Source organism: Poromitra crassiceps (assembly GCF_964638095.1).
Source record: "Poromitra crassiceps genome assembly, chromosome: 1".
In the NCBI taxonomy this organism is placed as follows: Eukaryota; Metazoa; Chordata; class Actinopteri; order Beryciformes; family Melamphaidae; genus Poromitra; species Poromitra crassiceps.
In genome coordinates this window covers 82,347,248-82,368,728 of record NC_139623.1, presented here as the reverse complement: position 1 = coordinate 82,368,728, position 21,481 = coordinate 82,347,248, and the positions used below count along the sequence as shown (strand labels likewise).

Below are 21,481 nucleotides of genomic sequence, written 5' to 3'. Positions count from 1 at the left end.
TCGAGTCCAGCCAGCTTCCACCATTTGAGGATTGGCTATTAATGCATTCCATTCATGCAAACGTTCAGACTGCAATCTGTAGACGGTCTCTTCAAACCCAGCCCTCTGTACCAATCCCCAAGGACCATGGGTGGACCACAGACGATGAGGGGCAGCTTGAAATCCAGTGGATGTGCGGTTCCCCAGCACCAGACCGTTTTGCAGTTGCTCTCCTGCAAGTGTGTGAGGTCGTGCAAACCACCAGAGTGCACAGGTCTCAATAATGGTCTGAAGTGCACAAACCTGTGCAAACTACAAAAATGTGCCAACCAGCACACTCAGATGTGAATGATGATGATGGTGTTGCCCTCGTGGGTGGCATGGTGTCTCAGGGAGGGTAGATTGTCCTAATATTGTCCTGAAAGACTAGAAACATTTTGAATGTAGCTGTTCATATAATGTAACACAAATACAACTATTTTTGACTGAGAAACGTGTCAATTTAGTAGACAAGCATAGTATATATATCTAGTATAGTGTACTGTGTATAGTATAGTATAGTATAGTATAGTATATTATAGTATAGTATGTACAATATCATAGGATAGTTTGCCTATATCTATGTAATATTAACAGTAGTCCAGACACACCCTAGGCAACGGATAATGAAAGAAAGATGATTTCCAGGGAGGGCACTTTCCTGGTTTTGAACGACAGCAGTCCATAATTTAAGAGGGTATAAGCACTAATAAGCTACCAGTCATCAAGGTCTATCACATAAAAACATAATCTAGGGATGTATATGAATTTAAAAAATCACAAGTAAAATTTGCCCACCTGGCTGGTACCGATATGTTAAATTTGGGGCTCTGGCTCATTTCCCTTGAGAAGTAATTCTTCTACCTTAAGGGCCACATTCACCCCTCACGATGGGATAGTATGGGCACATTATTACCTTTTCTGAATCCTTATAGTCCTATGAGTATTCCAGTGTTTGTTGTTTGTGTCTGTGATGTTCCTAGTTGCCACAGTGCTGAAATAAAGACTATAGTTTAGGCGAAAATTGTGGAAAAATGAATGTCACTGACACTTTGAAGAGCCCATGTGACCTCTTTATTTGTCAGACAGACTCACACAACTGAGCTCAAATGAAAGCTAAGAACCTACCCTTTAAAATGGGGTCAAACATGTTCTCACAGAACATGAGTAAAGGTCCTGAAAATCTGCATAGATTAGGGTATGCATCAGCACCTATAATCTAATTTATTGTAAGGGCTGGCTAACTTCATGAGCTGATAACTATGACAAAGCTACCATTCTGCAAAGGCTATCATACTAAAATATCATCTATGGATATATACCTGTTCAAAAATCATGATTAGAATTTGCCCACTTGAGTGGTACCGATATGTGAAATTTTGGGGTTTGGCCCATGGACTAGTAGGCTGGGTATGTGTAGGAGCAGCGTATGTCCACTGTTGATCCTTTGAAGGCACAGATCTCAGTAGGAGTGTCAGTCACTCCCCAGTCATCCTGAGGCTGGACCACTGTAACACAGAGCACATCACAAACACATTACATGACAGACAGAGCTGCAGTATGTGACCCTATCAGAGACCTAGACTACATTTCCCATAACCACTTTGCCACTCACATCATCTCAGCTCCAATGTGAAGTCAGAGAGGATCTTAGTACCAAGAGGAAAAGGGCATTTTGTGGGTAAGCTTCAAACTCCTCAGAATGACACGTGCTGATCACCAGCTGTCATATGCTGGTCATGTTACAGATCTAAGTTCTAAATTCAAGTGGATTCCACAGTAGGCCTATTGCACTCTGTCTAAGTCACTCTGGTTAAGGGTGTCGGTTAAATGCCTAAAATCTGAATGTAAATTTTTACAAGAAAACTACAAAAACCCAATTGCCAGAGAATGTTGTTTTTGAGGATATCTGATTTAAAAAAGGGGCGGGGATTGTTTGCCAGTTCATGTTGGTCATTCTGTCAGGTGATAAAGATAAATGCAATCAGTTTTGTCTCTGGGGTGGAGCAGTAGAGCAGCAGTACTGCACTGTCATATTCAGTTCAAGTCCCCCACCAATGATGCAGGCAACTTATGAGCCAATCATATGCCTCTCCTGCCTCGGCTCTGCCAATCAGTAGTAAGTAAACAAATGGTGTAGCACTTCCATTTGGCCTTTTAAAGTGCTGGAACAGATGATTGAATGTGTTGTTTCTACAGTGAGTTGTTGTGTGGATGGAGGCAGGCTGTGCTACAGTATGGAGCAGTAGAGAAGGAACACCACTGCATTGGACCAGTGGACCATGAGCCAGTTTGACTCAACATCATGATGCTGAAATACAATAGACCCTTTTCACAGCAGCTGTTTTGAGATGGTAAAGCAGGAAGTAAAGCAGGTGTTACAATACATTAATGATGGCTCCATTTAATTTAGGTGTTCCAGTGCCAGGGCCCTCATTAATGTTCGTTGCACCTGCTTTACCACGTGCTTTACCACCTCAAAACGGTTGCTGTGAAAAGGGGCAATACTGTCCTTTGCTTGGTTTGCAGCCTCTCTGCAGCAGTATCACCATATATGGAGATGTCACACTGATGTGAGAGCATCATGTGACCTGGTAGGGTTTAGTATGGATACACAATAATAACATCATCATGTTGATATGAGAAAGAATCCAACTCAGGAACTTTGTCACATCACACACCACGCTCCCCCCCACACTCTCTCTCTCTGTATCTCTCTCTCTGCCTCTCTCTCTCTGTCTCTGTAGCTCTCTTCCACCTCTCTCTCTCTCTCTCTCTCTTCCTGTCTCTCTCTCACTCTCTCATTCTCTCTCTCTCTCTCTCTCTCTCTCTCTGCCTCTCTCTCTCTCTCTGTAGCTCTCTTCTACCTCTCTCTCTCTCAATTCAATTCAATTCAATTCAAAAAGGCTTTATTGGCATGGAGAACATAAGTTTACATTGCCAAAGCAAGAGTGCAACAAAACAAAAAGTAACACAATTATAACCGAAAGGTTAGCACAAAACTATAATAATAACGATAATAACAATAATATAAACTATAATGTTAGCCTGTTATAATACAGAGATATGTAAACATTTCGGTCTTGCAAACAAATATGTACATAGGCTAGGTGACAAAGTTTAAATGTTTAAAAATAGGTCTCTCTCACTCTCATTATCTCTCTCTCTCTCTCTCTCTCTCTCTCTCCTCTCTCTCTCTCTCTCTCTCTCTCTCTCTCTCTCTCTCTCTCTCTCTCTCTCTCTCTCTCTCTCTCTCATTCTGTCTTCCAGTAAAGAAAATGACATAAAACAACATGATAAATCCACCATTTGAAGAATAAAAAAAGACCCCACTCAAAAAGTAATTGACAGCAAAAACAATCAAACACACTTTTTTTTACAAGTCCATACCATAACCTTTAACCTTGTAACATGATAAAGTCTTTCTGCTGTATTTTGGGGCAGCTGTGGCTCAGGAGGTACAGTGGGTCATCCACTACTGTAATGGCTTTAGATAAAAAAAAAAAAAGGGTTGTGGTTTGATCCCCCGCTGCTCCAGTCTACATGTCATTGGGCAAGTTACTGAACCCCAAATTGCTTCTGCATGATGGCTGCACCAGCACCCTTATTTTATTTTATTTTATTTTATTTTATTTTATTTTATTTTATTTTATTTTATTTTAGTTTATTTTAGTTTAGTTTAGTTTAGTTTAGTTTAGTTTAGTTTATTTGATATAGAGGGACAGTGTACATTCATGAACACAGTCTAGTGTAAAAGTACCCAATTGTAGCAAGAGGCTAGTTTCCATTGGCAGTCCCCCTGCCAGAATTTAAAAAGACAACCTAAGAATACAATTGCAATTACACAGGTACAGTTTGAAACACAACAATATAAGAGTTAAATACATATGGATATAGGTATACAATAGCTACACTAGGGGCTGAGAGCAGTACAGTACTGTACAATCATCAGTGGGAATTTAAATGAATTATGGTGCCTAAAGGAAACTCAATCATAAAGTGTGTCAACATAAAGTGCTATGGGGCAGAGCAGTCACACAAACAGACCACAGTCAGAAAACTACATGAACAAAAACACACACAAACGAAAACCTGCTTGCCGCCATCGATGTTTGCATGAATGGGTTAATGTGGGCATATTAACACATTCACTGCCACCAGTTTTTTTTTTACTGTAGGTAGCTTCTGCCAAGGTTTTTTTTTTTAGGATTCTGGCTCATCTTTCAAGAGCCGAGGATTATTTTCTGCTAGTATTTTGTGAACACAAAATATCTCAAAAGAACTAATATAATGTGTGCTTTCTCTGTCTAAAAGAGTTAGTTTGTAGAGTTAGTAGTTATGTAGGCATTAGCAGTTGAATACAGCATGGTTTCAGCGTCTGAAAATTTAAGCTGAGATAAATGGCTTTTTGTGAAATTCGATAGAACAGTCACTTTAACCATTTATTTTGGCATCAGTAAGACGTCAGACATCTAAACAATAGTTTTGAACAGTAATTTCCTCCATAACAGCAGGAAACCCCCCTCTCCTTCAAACTCCTCCCTCCGTGTGTGTTCTCCTCTTCCCTCCGTGGCTGCAGCGGGTGTGTGACAAGCGAGTTGCTGTCTGTGCTGCCTGGCTGCCCCTCGTCGGGCGAGTCTGGATGGGCTCGCTCGTTTCTTGGGGTTTCGGTTGAGAGCTTTGATGAAGCTTTTGCGATTCTGGTCTTATTTATGCTGCGTGTTTCAAAGTGTGTTGCACCCATAATCTATTATGCAAATTTGCAATCCCCGACCGCCAGCTCCCTGCGCGAAAGCGAAAGCGTTTTCGCCAATCCATTTCATGAGAATGGCTTCCTCACGCCGGCTGTTTTTTCTTGGGCTTTCTCTCGCCTGGAGAGCACTGTCGCCACTTAGTGGGTCGGTAAAATAGATTATACACATTCAATACCTCCCATATTTTTATAGGAGATGTAAAAGGGGTTGATCGACGTCCCACCGTCAAAAAAATAAAAAATAAATTTGGACGAGATATGTCGTCCACGGCAGTCAACCGTTGGTTTCTGCTTGACGAGATATCTCGTCCACGGCAGTGAACGTGTTAAAGCACTTTGGATAAATAAATGCAGGCCATTTACAGTTTTTACAAGATATTGATGAACGTCAAGCAATGATCTTTCTGAACAGCTAACATGATGTGAAGTGTATTCCACTGTTCCACCATTGTAAATTGTGTGGCAGAGCAGCAGAAAAATGTAAATTGAATGATACACTACCTGACACAGACAGAAGGAAAGAAGAAGAAATCCACGGGCTGCTCCTGAGAATCTCATATCTCGTCCTCTCGTCTCTCTGTCCAGGCTGCAGAGACGTTCAAACACAGGACATAACATGAGAATATAGTCACATCAAAGACACGCCTCTAATATTTAGCTGACGATGCCCCGCCCACTCTGCACTTGTATGAAGGATGTGGTCTTGCAGAGGAAATTGTTAAGGGACTTTTTGTGCTCAACAAGAGACACAAACTGCTAAAAATACAGGTTTCCTTCCTGTAACAGTGCAGGTGACTGCATCACTTTGTTGCAGACAATACACTTCTCAATGTGTCCTGTGTGCATGTCAGAGAGACACACAAGCATGTTTCGTGCACCGGTGAGCGTCTGACTCCTGCAAAAGTGCCCCCCCCCAAAGCTCAAACTCTGCATATGCACCTAAGCAGATGGGTACATCTACCTCTGCTCCCCTTCCCCCGTTTCATACATCCTGCACCCCCCCCCCCCCCCCCCCCGCCATGGGTACATTGTTTTTTGTTGCACTGATGATGTCAGGTTTGACTCTGAGGAAGGACACTGCTAGATAGATAGAGAGATAGATAGATAGATAGATAGATAGATAGATAGATAGATAGATAGATAGATAGATAGATAGATAGATAGATAGATAGATAGATAGATAGATATGTTTTATTTCTGTGTCATGCACCATAATCATGGTGCCCAGCCCATCTGGGCTTACAGGACACAAATCATTCAAGTTCAACAATACAAAAAAATTATCAACCAACTTACAAAAAGCTCAAACATGAACAAGACAAGACAGAGTTGTACTGTGTACAGTATTCAGATGAACAACTTCTCTATTCTGAGTTTCCAAGCAAGGCCGGATTAACCATAGGGCAACCTGGGCAGGTGCCCAGGGGCCCTCGGTGTGAAGGGGCCCTCGAGCCCGGGGGGGGGGGGGGGGGGGGGGGGGGGGGGGTGGCGGGAAGAAAAAAAGAGAAAAAAAAATGCTGGGTCCCCCCAGGGCCCCCCCGGCATGATCTATTAACGTCATTATTGATTTTTATGGCCAGCAAGCATAAATGCATTGTCTGTGTGATTCCCCCACTTTGGTGTCATTTTTATGATTATTCCAACGGCACTTGAAGGCAGCATCACATTGTGACCGTCCGACCGCATTTGAATGCACCACCAGTATTAGCACAGCACACAGCCACAGTCAAATTGGCGGCAGCTTACAGGCGCTTACAGTCAAGCAGAAGTGAACGGTGGTCATTCGAATCATAAGATATACTACGTTTTTAGTTAGTTGTTTTAACTGAGTACAGCTTCATCGTGCTCCAGTATTTTCAGACAGACCGTAGACGTATAAAGGGTCCAAGTCTTTGATCCAAGCACTCCCAATAAACCTGGCCAAACTGCGACTTCATCTCTGAATACTTAGCATCATCTCCTGACCAGAATAGTTCAGCTTTCTTATTTTGCATTAACTGAAATAGAGGCAATCTTGGTTCCTCAGCGTACAATGAAACAAAAAATGAAATTCATCTTCCACAACACCTAATTCACATAGCTACAGTACAAAGTCTCTCCTCCTCAGCAATAGAATTGAACCTGCCAACCTCAATAGCCAAAGGGAGGGAGGACACATAAAGATCTTCTGGATCTACCCAGGGGTAAAGTAACATAAGGTTCTGAAGTAAACATATTTTTAATTTGAACATAATATGTCCTGAGTTTTGGTTTGAGCCAGATGTCATTAGCCCATTTTTCTTTATAGTCAAGAAATAGCTTATGTTTAATATAGCGAACACTACAACGTAAACTGTTTCTGAAAATAAATTGCTGGTCAGCTTCCCTGAACACAGCATTCATATCATTACACCATTGATAGTTATGTGCTTTATCCCAGTTAAACACTTGTTTTGCTACTCTACTCTCTGGCATATTAGATAGACGGTTCCACAATCTCAACATTTCACCTTTTAGTTGAGAAGTTTGATCAAACAAGGCTCCCAACCCATATCCCCTTGAAAAGCTAACACAGGTGCAAATGTATGTACACCCAGAAAACATCGGATTGCACGGTTTTGGATGGCATTCACCTTGGAAAATTCCTTACTTCCCCAAACTCCAGCTGCATAAAACAAAACTGGTGACACACATGCATCATAAAGCTTTGAAAATGTAGCATAACCAAGATTTTTACACGTTTTCACTTGACTTATTACTGAACTCAGGGCTCTACCAGCAGTGTCGTCCAACACACTAACGCCCTCTTCAAATGTAAGAAATGCATCAAAAGTAAAACACAGATATTGATATGAACTGGTATATGCCAATGACATAGCTCCAACATGAAAATCAAAAGTGCTTCTCCTTGTACCTGATTTCCGGAAATGTACAATTTGAGTTTATTCTCTATTAACTAATAATCTCCATTTCCTACTCCAAAGATTAACAACATTTAACATAATCTGCAGCTCTTTCTCATTCCCTGCTAGGAGAATTATATAATCTGTGTACAACAAAACATTCAAATTCATATCACCAGTTTGCAGACCAAGATTTTTCATTTTAATTTGTTGGGCTAAATCATTGATAAACAAAGCGAAGAGGGTAGGGGAAAGAACGTCACCCTGTTTGACCCAAAGTGGGGTAGAAAACCACCCTGTTTTCATATTGTTCACCTGCACACAGGCAACCGGGGATTTATATAAAGCTTTAATGGCTTTATAAAATGTTCCATCCACACCAGATGAAATAAGTTTAAAAAAGTTTAAACTTAAATCCCTGTCAACACAATCAAACGCTTTCAGAAAATCCACAAAAGTGGACTTCCCCTCAGAAATCCTAGCTCTAATGACTGTATTCACAGAGTAAATATGATCTAAACAGATCATCATCTTATCATAGTGTACAGTATATGGAGATAGCACACTGATGATGTGAGAACTAGGGCATTCACGACTAGTGAATTTTACTAGTCGACTAGTCGTCCCTAAAGGTAGTCGACTAGTCGACTAACCGTTTTTAATTTATTTTTTAATTAAATTTTTTTTTTTTTTTTTTTTTTTTTAATCTTTAAGAAAGAACATGAGGTATTTACACGACATACATGAAATATCATATCCCATATCCCCCACAAAGAACATCAAAACACAACAAAACAAAACAAGAAAACTGCATAAGATACACAATAATCCAAGAACAAACAAGACTATTGGACAAACAACCAAACAAAAACAATGCATTCAGCTCCTATCCTGATAAGCCTAATGACACTGGGGTAAAAAGTTCTTAAAGTCAAACTCTGTATGTGGTTGCCATATTTTGGGGATGTCTAAGAATCTGCCTTTGCTCTTGTAGTAAATGTTATCCAACGTATGGTAGCTTGAGAGTTCATTCCACCAGTGAACTACAGCTGGGGGATTGGATGCTTTCCAATTTAAAGCTATGCATTTCCTAGCTGCCAACAGGGCAAGATCTATGTATTTACTTTGAATGCATTGTTTTTGTTTGGTTGTTTGTCCAATAGTCTTGTTTGTTCTTGGATTATTGTGTATCTTATGCAGTTTTCTTGTTTTGTTTTGTTGTGTTTTGATGTTCTTTGTGGGGGATATGGGATATGATAGTCCATGTATGTTCTTTCTTAAAGATATAAAAAAAAAAAAAAAAAAAAAAAAAAATTGTTTTTTGTTTTTTGTTGCTAAAACGACTAGTCGACTACTAAGCACAGTGTCGACTAGTGGTTTTACTAGTCGACTAGTCGACTAGTCTGTGAATGCCCTAGTGAGAACATCATAAGGTGAACTGCAGGGTTTAGTATGGATACACAATAATAATATAATCATGTTGATATGAGAAAGCAGAGTTAAAGACTTTGGTTTGAAAATGATAAATAATAAGAAGGGAGACATGCATGAAATAATGATAATGGAGTGTGTACTCTACTTGCTTTGTTCACTTTGTGGTCATGTTACTGGCTGCTGAGTGAAGTGTGAAAACGTAAACAGATCAATGCTGATCGCTGAGTTGTGTGAAAGGCACGATGTGACACCTAGTTGATCCAAACACCATTAGTATTAAGTTCAACCATACACACAGCACACACTGATGTTAGAACATCATGGTGAACTGGTAGTTTAAACATACACACAGCACACACTGATGTTAGAACATCATGGTGAACTGGTAGTTTAAACATACACACAGCACACACTGATGTTAGAACATCATGGTGAACTGGTAGTTTGGTAAATAATAATGTTGACTGAGTGAAATTTGGCAAATGAGAAATCTGCCATGAGAAATGAGGAGATATCTGCCACGAATAGTCACACATATTCTCACATATCAAAACACACTCATGATACTTTTAAAATAAGTTCGTAGGCCTACTTGTAAATGTCTTGTAAAAGTAAAAACACCTGGTGCCGGCTGGATTCTATATATTTAGAGCTTAAGTTGATGGATTTTCCCCCCTCAACATGGAAACGAAGCCATTTGTAAATTAAATTGGGCAGCACAGTGGCTCAAATTCACATTCAGATATCAGACATCTCATTGGTTGGTTTGACTAATCCTCCCTGCTTTATGTGCCATCCCAAGAAGATGCTCTCAAGACTCTCATTGGGACTTTGAGTTACTGTAATGATGAATGGCCTCTACAGGCGATCAGGAGGAACTGCAACAATTGGATGGGGAAAGTGAAAGGCAGTGCTTGCCCCTCCCTCATTACCACCACTGAGCTGCCCTTGAGCAACGCCCTTAACCCCAACCGCTCCAGTGGAGCTGCTCAGTGGCCAGCAGATCAGACTGTGCGTGCGTGTGTGAGTGAGAGAGAGAGACAGAGAGAGAGAGAGAGAGAGAGAGAGAGAGATAGAGAGAGAGAGAGAGAGAGAGAGAGAGACTTTAAGTGCTGGGTCCATGCAGGAGGCACAGGCTTTGCACTACTAACCTACTTTACGACAGGTCACTTCTTAAAAGAGTCCAGCCACCGTGAAATTCATACACAAACACACACAAAAAACACACACGCATGCACGCACACACGCACGCACGCACGTACGTACACACATCACACACACACACACACACACACACACACACAGGCCACAAACGGTTATTATAGTAAGACAAATGAGAAAATATCATGAGATGCATGACAGTTTTTTGACAGTTTTGCACAACTTCTTTACATGTTTGCAAACTTAAAGGAGAATTTCGTTTTTTTACACCACGGTCCTTATTTCCAGCTTAAAATATGATCTTTTACTCACCCAAATAACTTTGGTTTCATTCGGATGTCAGGAGCAAAGGTAGGTGGGAGCGCCAAACACATGTTTAGGATTGTTTTTCCTTCAAGTATCAGGTTGACAAGAGATGGTCAGGAGTCACTTGTGTGTGTGTGTGTGTGTGTGTGTGTGTGTGTGTGTGTGTGTGTGTGTGTGTGTGTGTGTGTGTGTGTGTGTGTGTGCGTGCGTGCGTGCGTGTGTGTTTAGGGAGGTGGGGGCTTTCAAGCAATACCAGCCTATTGGTTTTAGAAGGCCAATAACAGCCAACCACATCAGCTCTACTAAAACTCTGGATGTTGTCATGATTAATGAATCCACCAAGACTGTTCTTATTTTGGAAATTGGTTGTTCTTTTTTAACTTACTACTGTGCGTGCGAGCCTGCCCTACAACCTGAGGGCTGGCCCTGCAGCTCGCATACGCGGCTCGCCCGCTGCACGGCGTCGCCTGCCCTGCTGAGCCGCGCCCTGCAGCTCGCCTGCTGTGCGGGCTCACTTGCTCTTCAAGGTCAAAGTCAAAGTCAAGGTTATTTGTCTCCCATGGGAGAAATTTGTCTTGGAGTAGAAGACAAAAAAATGCTGCAGTACATACAGACATAGACAGTACATTAAAAACACTGTAAACGGGCACATGTGCAAAACACTTAGCAAGTTGAGGTAGTCACGGTCATTTATACTTATCGCCTTTCAGGCATACCTCTCAGGCCATAGCACCATGCAATAACGCAGTGCAAATTCTGCAGAGTACAAAAAATCACATATATTACAGGCAAGCAAACAAGCGATTGTTAGACTTACTGTACATGTTAGCAAACAAGCGATTGTTAAAACTATACATAGGCAAGCAGGCAGATATTAGAGCCTGTGAAATTATCCCCCCTGTCTGACCTCAAGGGGGCGCCCATTAATCAGTTCAACTGATAAAGGAACAAATGAGTGCTTGTATCTGTTGTGCTTACACAGAGGGACCCTGTATCTCCTACCAGAGTTCATCAGCACATACTCAGTTCAACACATGGGAGGGGTCAGACAAAATCTTGTCGGCCTGCCGAACGGGTGGATTGTTCAAGGATCTCTTGAGGGGTGAGCGGAGTGGGCATTCCCATAATCTTCCCTGCCGTTCTGACCAGACTACATAATTTGAGATTTGGATTTGACCGTTAGGTTTCCAAACCAGCTGGTGATACCATAACGTAAAATGGACTCTATGTTCGCTCTATAAAAAAATCAACATAATGTTCCTACAGACACCAAAAACTCTGAGCCTACGAAGAAAATGGAGGCTCTGATGGATTCTTGCACAGACACTTGTCACCTGCGTGTGCCAGTTAAGATCATCAAAGTGGACCCCTAGGTATTTGTAGGTGGTGACCTGCTTGAAGTCATGGCCATGTGTGGTAACCGTGCTGTGATCCCCAGTTGACCTGGGATCCACCACAATCTCCTCAGTCTTACGTACATTCATATGTAGGTGATGCTCATCACACCAGCCCACAAACCTGTCCACTCCAGCTGTATGGCTACTGATGTTAGAGTTGCTTGTGAGTAGACTGAGGATAACATTTAGTGTCATCAGAGAATTTGACAATAAATGGATTGGGCTGGGAGCTGACACAATCATTTGTGTATAAAGTAAACAAAAAGGAGGAAGTGACAGATCCCTGGGGGCCCCCGGTACTGCTTACTGTTGTATCAGAAAGCACTGAATTAAAGTTGGCCTGTTAGATAAACAAGGCCAGGTGGAAACCTGGCATAGGGCCGGTGCATGGTAGCCTATTGCCTATTACTTATCCTACTGCATAGGCTAAAGTACCCGCTAACGTTCACGTAGCATATTAATTAATTAATCGTTCGGGGAATAGCTTATTATACGCTGTAACGTTATGGACTGCTAACGTTCACGTAGCATATTAATTAATCGTTCGGGCAATTGGTTATTATACGTCTTCTCTGCTGCGGTCTGCCTCTGCCTATGCCGAAATGCATGCTGGGAGTGACACTATGCCGAAATGCATGCTGGGAGTGACATTTAGAACCTGAATCCGTGCTCAAATCGGCGACAGAGTCGAATGTAGGGGCCCTGCTGTGCATGCTGCACACCGGCCCCAAAAAGGAAAAGTACCAGTTGATTAAAAAAGGATTAACGTCTAACTGAACACATTTTTTGAGAAGGATGTCTGGATGGATTGTATTAAAAGCAGAACTAAAATAAAAAAAAAGCAGTCTGGCAGTCTTATGACATCACTGATGATGTCACTCACTTCCGGGACTTTATGACACAATGCCAGGACTTTATGACATCACTGATGACATCATCAGTGGGACCAAAATTTAAACAGAGAAACATTGCCCACATGCTCCCTTTATAGATGCTGTAAAATATTAAAATACCAACCACTTGCAGAAGCCATTGATGCATGCGGATACAATGGCAAAACCATTGCTGTAATCTTTGGTAGTTTATGGCTCGTGTGCGTGGACTCCAGATAGCTGGACTGGAGGAAGGGGCATCAAATCATCTTGTGCTAAATACTGCTCTGTGTACTGTCCACCAACATAGGCAGCTACTACATGATGCTGCAACCTCTATCCATAGTGTTTTGTTTATAACCTGCTTGTGTATCTAATGTACAATGTGCTGGTTATGGTTCAGGTTTTCTGTTGCATTGTGACTTTGAAATTTGTATTTTGATGTGATTAGATGTCCTTAATTGAAAATCCAAATGAAGGAACTAAAATAATGTTTGTGCGTTAGCCTATTGATTTTACAAGTCCAGTAACAGTATTTCCATGCAACACTAAAACTCATTATACAACACGTAGTTCCAACCAAGCAATCTGATTGGTCAACTAGATATTTAGAGCGTTCTCAAATCAGCACAACAGCACACAGCTGTGCTCAAATGAAAAAACTCATCACTCAAATATTGCTCCGCCGATCTGTTCAACAGCCAACCACATTATCACATTCCATTAACTGCCCAACCCCTGTGCAAAAACCAGCAGCTGGGCTAGTGGGCTACTCAACAGGGACTATTTCTTGTCTAACAGAAATGGAAATAACACTAGGAATTTTGTGAGTGAATTGCCCCACAATATGAACACCTTTTGTTTGTATATTTTAGTAACTGTAACTCAAACGTAACTGTTGTATAATTGCAATATTATGCTTTACCATCATTGGCACTTCAGTGACGCCTATCGACTGTGTTACTATACTATTCATAGCAACAAGTCGCCTATAACTTACTGACCCAATCTGATAAGAGAAAAAAGACAGCATCATCATAAATTATGAGTCTATGCTTTGTGAGTAGGTTTTAAGAGGAAACCATTAACTAGGAACTTTTAGTGTCATTTAGGAGTGGCAAGATAAAATGTTTTGTGAATACAGACCCAGGTCCTGTAGCAAGATCACTGCATTGAATCCTCCTCCAGCTGTTGACCTGTACTGCCCTCTAGTGATTAAAACCTTTTTTTAACAAGCCCATTTTAAGCATGTAGAAAGAAAGACAGACAGACAGCATCCTATGCATGTTAATTTAACTTTTTTATTTGAAGTTTAATGTTAATTCCATGCTGTGTTTCAGTAAGAATACAGATGGTACTTGTGGCTCCGGTCAGAATACCCAGTAGTACAAATCAGATTCACGTTACACATACAGAACGGAAGAGAGAGAAAAACAAGATGGCCCGGGAAAGAGAGAGACTGGAGAAAAGAGGGGAAAACAGAGTCAGGGGCATAAGATACACCAGGCCTCTATTCCCCCAACATCTTTATATTGTTTCAATGCAAAACGGCGTGCAAAACTGAGTGTTCGGCATATCTTGCCCCCCCCCCCCCCCCCCCGCACTTTCGTCTACTAAAAAGTCGTTAACCTAACTATCTGCAATTAGCAGAAGTGCTCCGGCCTTGCAGCACAATACTTGGTCCAAGAGTGGACATGAATGGAGGTCAGAGTGATGCTTGGGGGGAGGGGGGACATACTGTTATTCAGAGTGTGATGCTTGGGGAGGGGAGGGCGTACTGTTATTCGTCATTTTAGAAAACCGAGACCTACTGATGCCATGCAAGAGTAGGTTGGGTAACCACAAAGTAAATGGGGTACTTCGTTCTTTCTACAAGCTTTACCATGTCCCTTTTAAACCTCACGTCACCGCTATTCCCCCATGTTGCCAACCAGAAACGTTGGGGACAGGCTAACAGAAGCATGATGAATTTATCGTCCCGTAACACATATGGAGTTACTTTTGTGTCTTTCTCGTACAATCAAACATAAAAGGCTTGAGAGCAAAACTATCAACAGGAAATTCAGCAATAAAAGTTGTATTGCAAGTAAAACACATTTGTGATTAAAAATGTATTCATGCGAATAAAAAAACTATTGCTTGCGAACCCCAAAATAGTGTTTGCGAAACCAAAAGTTTTGTTTGCAAATCCAAAAGTTTCGTAGTAATGACAACAATGTTGTGTTTAAACTGGTGCACGTAGATTGCTTTTGGATTCACAAACAAAAGCTTTTGATTCGTACCAATACATTTGTAATCACAAATGTATTTGACTTGCAATTAAAAAAAAACAATTGCAACAGTTTTGCTCTTAAAACCAATTCTGTTTAATTGCACAAAGGTAAACTCCAGACACAGACACACAGACAAACGCACGCGTGCGCACACGCACACCTGCAGCAAAGTCTTTAAATCAACTCTTCCATATGTGTGTTACAAATACAGGCACGCATACTTGGCAACAGATGATAGAGCAAAGAAAAAAGAAAGAAAAAAAGACATGGCTCTTGTGGGTATAGAGGGCTTGCAACAGGAGTACAAAAAAAAAAGAAAGAAAACCCGGGGGCAGCTCCAGCTCCCTGAGGGCGGCTTGGAGCTAATGGACAGACGAGGAGAAGGAGTGAGAGGGGGCGAGACAGGTAGAAGTGGAGGAGAGAGTGAGGGAGGCGGGTACAGAGAGAGTGGGGCTGCGATACGAACACAGCTGAGAACTCCAACTGGTGACATGGAGCTAGCATTGTGGGGAGAGAGAGCGAGAGAGAGAGATGAGGGGATTTCTTGTATTGGCCGAGAAGTCTCACTGGGTCTCATCCTCGACGTCTTGCAGTGCTTCTTTGTTCTGTTCTTCGCCTATGGAAGAGAAAGGTACAAACGTGGATTCTTGGACACTGCGATTACCTTTCTGTTCTCAATAAAATCACCAAACAGGAAGGCAAGTGAATGTTATTATGGGACCGGAGCGAGCAGGAAAACCTCTGCCTTGACAGGTTTAAGGTCCCACGAGGTTGACTGGGGGAAGAGAAGGGGCGAAACTTCTAACAAAAGTTCATGAAATGAGCGCGTTCCTCTCACGTTTGGAGCACACCCCATCACAAAATGAGACGTGAAACAGGCAATAGATTGACAGCTTCCACATCAGTACTTTCTACGGTATCGTGCCAAAATAAGCGAACCATTTCACATGAAATATGTGCCATTGTCACACAATGAAAAAGGTGACAGATACCAGGGCAGACACAAACCATCCATAAATGCTTCACTTAGCCTAACGTTAAGCGTCCTATTTCCGGATGATAAAGGTGACTGTCACCTAAAGGTGACTACTTTGCCTCCCTGTACCGCACAATCCTTTTGGGTGGTGGAATGTGATCTTTATATTATCCGTTTAATAGAACACGTAATCTGCATTTCATAGTTTGTGCTCATTTAATGACATTTTTGTGAGACCGTGTTGGCAAGAGGGTGATGATAGGTGGGGTGGATTGGTAACAGTAATAATACTAAAAAAAGAACCTGCGTAGTACCAGAGGACATTTCAAATAGGAAAAGGACAGTTGCATGCTCTCTTATCTCGTTTCGGCACACGGGTTTCATCACTTCTTTAGTGATGAATGCATTCAGGGAAAGTTATGAGCAACAGGTTTTTCATATTGTTGATTGGAATGGAAGGGCTATATTTCGGAAGGATGGATCCCTCTACTACTGTATATAAGGAAGTGTACAGAATATCTCTACAAAGCCTCTCGCTGAAACACTGGTCAATAAACATCATATGACTGAGGGAAGAGTGTACAACCATATTTTTCCTTTTAGAAACGCAGTGGGATCAGTCCAAAAACATACTGGTGGACAGAGCAGCCAGCGACACCACACAAACTGCAAGGTGTGGAGGTGATTCTGTCGGTACGTAACACAGTGAGCCAGAGTTAGTTCACAGTGACAGACCAGTCTGATTTACTAGGGGGGGATGCCTTTTGAACCTGTGTATAACTGGTGGCTTTGAAAGGTTTCCATAGAGACGGCACAGCCATGTGTGTCGTGAAGAATTAAAAGACACAAATAACAAAGGGTTGAGAATCCATCATGATCAAAATAGAATCCATAACAGCGCTGCTCATTAGCGCCGTAGCTAACTGGGATGTGTGAAAGCCACAGGAGCCGGAGAGCAGCAGCCTCGCATGCTGTTAATTTGTCCATTGCGTCACAATGAATAAGCCACGTCCAAAGCTCTCTACCTCAGCCCAGCGCGGAGCTGCTGTGAAGAGCGGGAGTGCCGTGTTCAGTCACATGGTGTGCAGTCTGTAGCCACTACACCAAATCACTACTACTGAATAAGTGCCAGGTTGCCAAAACTCAAAACAAGGTGCTAATAATGACATGCACAGTGAGAGAGAAGGGCGTCCGCAAGTTTAATCAAGTGAAGTTTAAGGGTGCGATCATATCTACACAGCTCAGTTTCTTTGGTCCAAACCATAGTGGACAAGTTGAGTTTGTTGCATCTTTGTATTTGGTTTGTTTACACTGTCAGCCCATCAGGTGAGAGATTCCTGCGATGCGGCAATTTGAGCTAAAGCATGATGGACTTTGCTGTGACTGACCTTCTCTGGTGTTCAAAGCAGTTAAAAACAGCACGAGGAACTGTTGGCAACCAAATGTCAAAGCCTTGCATTTTGGGGTCATTTCACCTTTTCTGACCTGGCCACATGAACCCAAATAAGTTTGAATTGCATGCACCCTTGCATGTTTTAAGACTTTTTTTTTATGCCAGAATGAAATATAATATTAATTTCACAGTTGACAACCTGAAAATGAAAGCTTCTGTAGCCCTAGCAGACTGTAGATCTGCATGCCTGAGTTGACTGGAAAAAATACGAATTTTAAGACCTCTTAAAAGTGATTTGAAGGACTTGAGTTCAGGTCATATGATTTTATACTTGTTTTAAAAGGACCTGCAGACACCCTCGGATACACTAAAACACTCACAGCAGTCAGTTTCACTCATGCAAAATGAGGTGGGGGATGGGTGCTTAAAAAAGTACACATTTTTCCTAAAATGCCACTCCATAACCCTTTAGAGTTCTTGGTTGAACTGGATGGAAGAGGCCATCACCCAAATGATTCGAACAACACCGGAAGTTGCACTGTAGGTGGGTTAGTGAGTGAGGGGTGGCAAGTCGGTGAAAATAGCGAGCAATAGCTTGCGAGAAAACAGAAAAAAGAGCCCAAAACAGGAGGAATGACTTACAAAATACAGTTCTATAATGGAGGAAGAGTGGAGGAAGGGGCTGTCCTTAAGAATCTACAGAGGAACAGGGGAGAGATGAGAAGTTAGAGGAAGTGAGCGTGATGGAGCGCAGGGCTTAAAATTCACGTTGCAAACTAGGGGGGAATTCCCCCCTTATGTTCTTCAGATAAGGGGGATTTATAGACTTTGGGGGGTGGGGTTCAGGCGATACTATAATGACAAATACCTGCTTCTCCTGTCCAATAAGCGATAATACTGTAATTTCACATTTTTGTATTTAAAAAAGGAAGTAGTTTATGCACACCTGAGTCTAAATTACTATGGCTTTTGTTGTGTTTTTTCTGCAGACTAAGGCTTTTGATTCTATGAAAGCCTTTATTTTTTTGTATTGAGTGATACATTCTACTAAAACTTCTAAATTCTACCGGTTAGGCCAGAGCTGTGGAATATTAAATCATCCATCGTTGCTCACTACATCTGCCTTTCTTACTGTCATTACTGGCAACTAAACCTGTTTGAATGTTGCATTGGGGAGAGTTCTATTGAAGTGACTATAATCCATCTGTCTGTCGTTTCACTTTTTATTGAAAATGCTTCCACCAGATTTTCACGCTGCTTAATGATTAATGAGTGATGACAACATCGTTGACATCACTGGCACTCGGCATAAGGAGGATTAACGTTAATAATTAACGTCATTATCGATATCAGATTCTTCATCGTCAATAACCTAATAACCTAAACCTAATAACGCTAAACATCACTGACGTTACTCGGTGTTGACGTTTCAGCTAGAAGTGCCTTGTTGTTCGACTTGTCCTGTTTGTTTTTTCTGAGCGGGTCCCCCTTCTGAGGACATAGTTTGCCTTTTTAGCCAGCGATATATCATGTTTACAAGCAGCTGTCTGTATCCACCGAGAAATCAGCAGAGGTGCGTTGATGTCAAGAGAGGACTGAGGGACGCGATATTTTTTTCCCCATGATGGCGAAGGCTAGGCGAAGGCATGACCCGCCCCTCTCTGCCAGTGATTGGCCTAGTGTCAAACGTTCATCCAATCACATTCGCTTGGCTATCCTGCATCTCTTTCTACAGTCTGTGCTCAGAGACTCAGACAGACAGCCGTTTCACTTGCTAAGGACCGTTCCGCACAAACATAGATCTGCGCAAACCATTGCAGGATTACTCCCCCTTTATAAATTGAAAATATGAGGGAATTCAGTAAAATGTGCGGGATTCCCGCGTCGAATTTTAAGCCCTGGAGCGAGAAGAGGAAAAAAAAGAGTACGAGAGGCGAGAGGAAAAAGGCTTGTGAGCTCAGAAGGGTGCTGAAGGGAAAGGTTAGAGAATGGGCTTAGATGGGAACGGACGGCCATCTTAAAAGGTCCCATATGGTGGAAAACAGGATTTCCCTTGTCTCTTTGATTATAAAGGAATTGGGTGTGCTGTCTAAATATCATGAAGGTATCAAAACGCACAGTCGAGGGCGTCCGGGTAGTGTAGCGGTCGATTCCCTGCCTACATTTCATTTCATTTTTGTTTATTTATGTAGGGACAGATACACGTACATATAACATTTAGTAAAACATCTGATGTCCTGTATCACAGCATTTATAGCCTACGGCTAACTTGCAATGCCCGTCCCTAGGTGTTATTTAAAACACCTGTTAAAAGCAAAGTAGAGTAAAATACAGTAAAACAAATACAATAAACATATCAATGATGTCCACCAACTAACCTACGACCCTACCAACACAAGGGTCGCACGTTCGCGCCCCCGTGTTACGTCCGGCTTGGTCGGGCGTCCATACAGGCACGATTGGCTGTGTCTGCCGTTGGGAACCCGGATTAGGGGTATGTGTCCTGGTCGCTGCACTAGCGCCTCATCTGGTCGGTCGGGGCGCCTGTTTGGGACGGAAGGGAACTGGAGGGAATAGCGTGATCCCCACGTGCTACGTCCTGCCGGTGAAGCTCCCCGCTGTCAGGTGAAAAGAAGCAGCTGGCAACTGCGCATGTGTTGGAGGATGCATGATGCTAGTCTACGGCTCTCCCCAAATCGGCACAGGGTGGAGCAGCGACTGGGGCAGTAGGGGGAAATCGGCCAAGTACAATTGGGGATAAAATTGGGGGGGAAAAAAAAACACGCAGTCGCAACTAAATCCACTGTTTACACAATCCATGCTAGAAAAGCAAGACTCTAAATGAGCTGTTTGGCCTTCTGTAACTTTGTGGCGTCACAAAGGTTCAGTCATCATTATAATGTTTTACAAGAAACGAAGAAAAGTCCCACCCCCCTCAAACAGTTGAGCGGTTGTCATTGTCTATTTACTGGAAAGTTTTCCATACCCGGCGGTGCCAAGCTGTGGTGTCTAATGTTTCACTCTTCAAACGGTTAGCCAATCAGGACAAAAGGGAAAATCACCCGGTAATAGATACACTTGAATACGTTTTTTTTTATTATGCCTGCCATGTAGCTTTAAAACTGTCACAAAAGCTACAAGCAGAAATTATTTTAAAAAGTTGTTGATGCTCCTGCATGTGCCCCTAGACATTTCATTACACAAACACTAAAAGCCTCTGAAAATATGACAACTAGGACTCTGCTTCTTGAACACAAAGTCCCATTTGTGGCCATACTCTCCTAATTCTGCTTGTGTTGAAGTATAATGATGCAAGCCTCCTGCTTGTCACTGTTGGAAGACAGGGCAGACTCTGGTGAGAAAATGTCATGCAAGTGTTCAGGTGTTTTGATGATGACGATGATTGCATTTGACAACATCATTTGTAATTTGAATTAGCCAGTTCTGGAGTTAATAAGTTTGTAGGGTTAGACCAATATATCAGCTTGATGATGGCATTGTATTCCTTCATTCCATTTCATTATGGCTTTTATAATGACAATGATGTTGAACGAGATCCCATATTCGACACTTACTAGTGTTTTTTGAGGTCCATTCAAAGCTGTTTGGGTGGTTGTCATGGACCAAAAACACTGTCATTCCATTTTTAGAGGTTCATTTTCCAACATCTCTGCCTTACCAAGAACAGGCTGTTTTCGTCGCTGTCTTTAAGGCTCATTAGTATTAACGACCCCTCTGAATTAAAGAAAAACATAAGACCCAGATACAGATCCTTTCCAAAAAATTTGAATATCATGGAAAAGTTGTTTTCTTTCCATAATTTATTTAAAAAAGTGAAACTTTCATAGATTCTAGATTCATTACACAGAAAGTGAAATATTTCTAGCCTTTATTTGTTTCATTTTTCATAATTTTGGCCTACAGCTCCAGAAAAACCCCCAAAACAGTATTTCAAGAAATTAGAATAGTGTGAAGAAAATCAGCAGTTACTTCTCAGTTATGACTGACTCCAGCCT

The 21,481-nt window shown here is 41.9% G+C and overlaps 1 protein-coding gene across 1 annotated transcript in view; it reads right to left on the bottom strand.

Moving 5' to 3' along the window:
• Positions 1–14,120: 14,120 nt before the first annotated feature.
• The window catches only part of LOC310784735 (14-3-3 protein epsilon-like), a 48,880-nt gene continuing 41,519 nt past the window's right edge, over positions 14,121–21,481 (bottom strand). Inside the window, exon 6 of the mRNA XM_083645769.1 lies at positions 14,121–15,712. Coding sequence (XP_083501895.1) covers positions 15,660–15,712 — 53 coding nt within the window. The 3' untranslated portion in view covers positions 14,121–15,659. The remainder of the gene's footprint in view (positions 15,713–21,481) is intronic.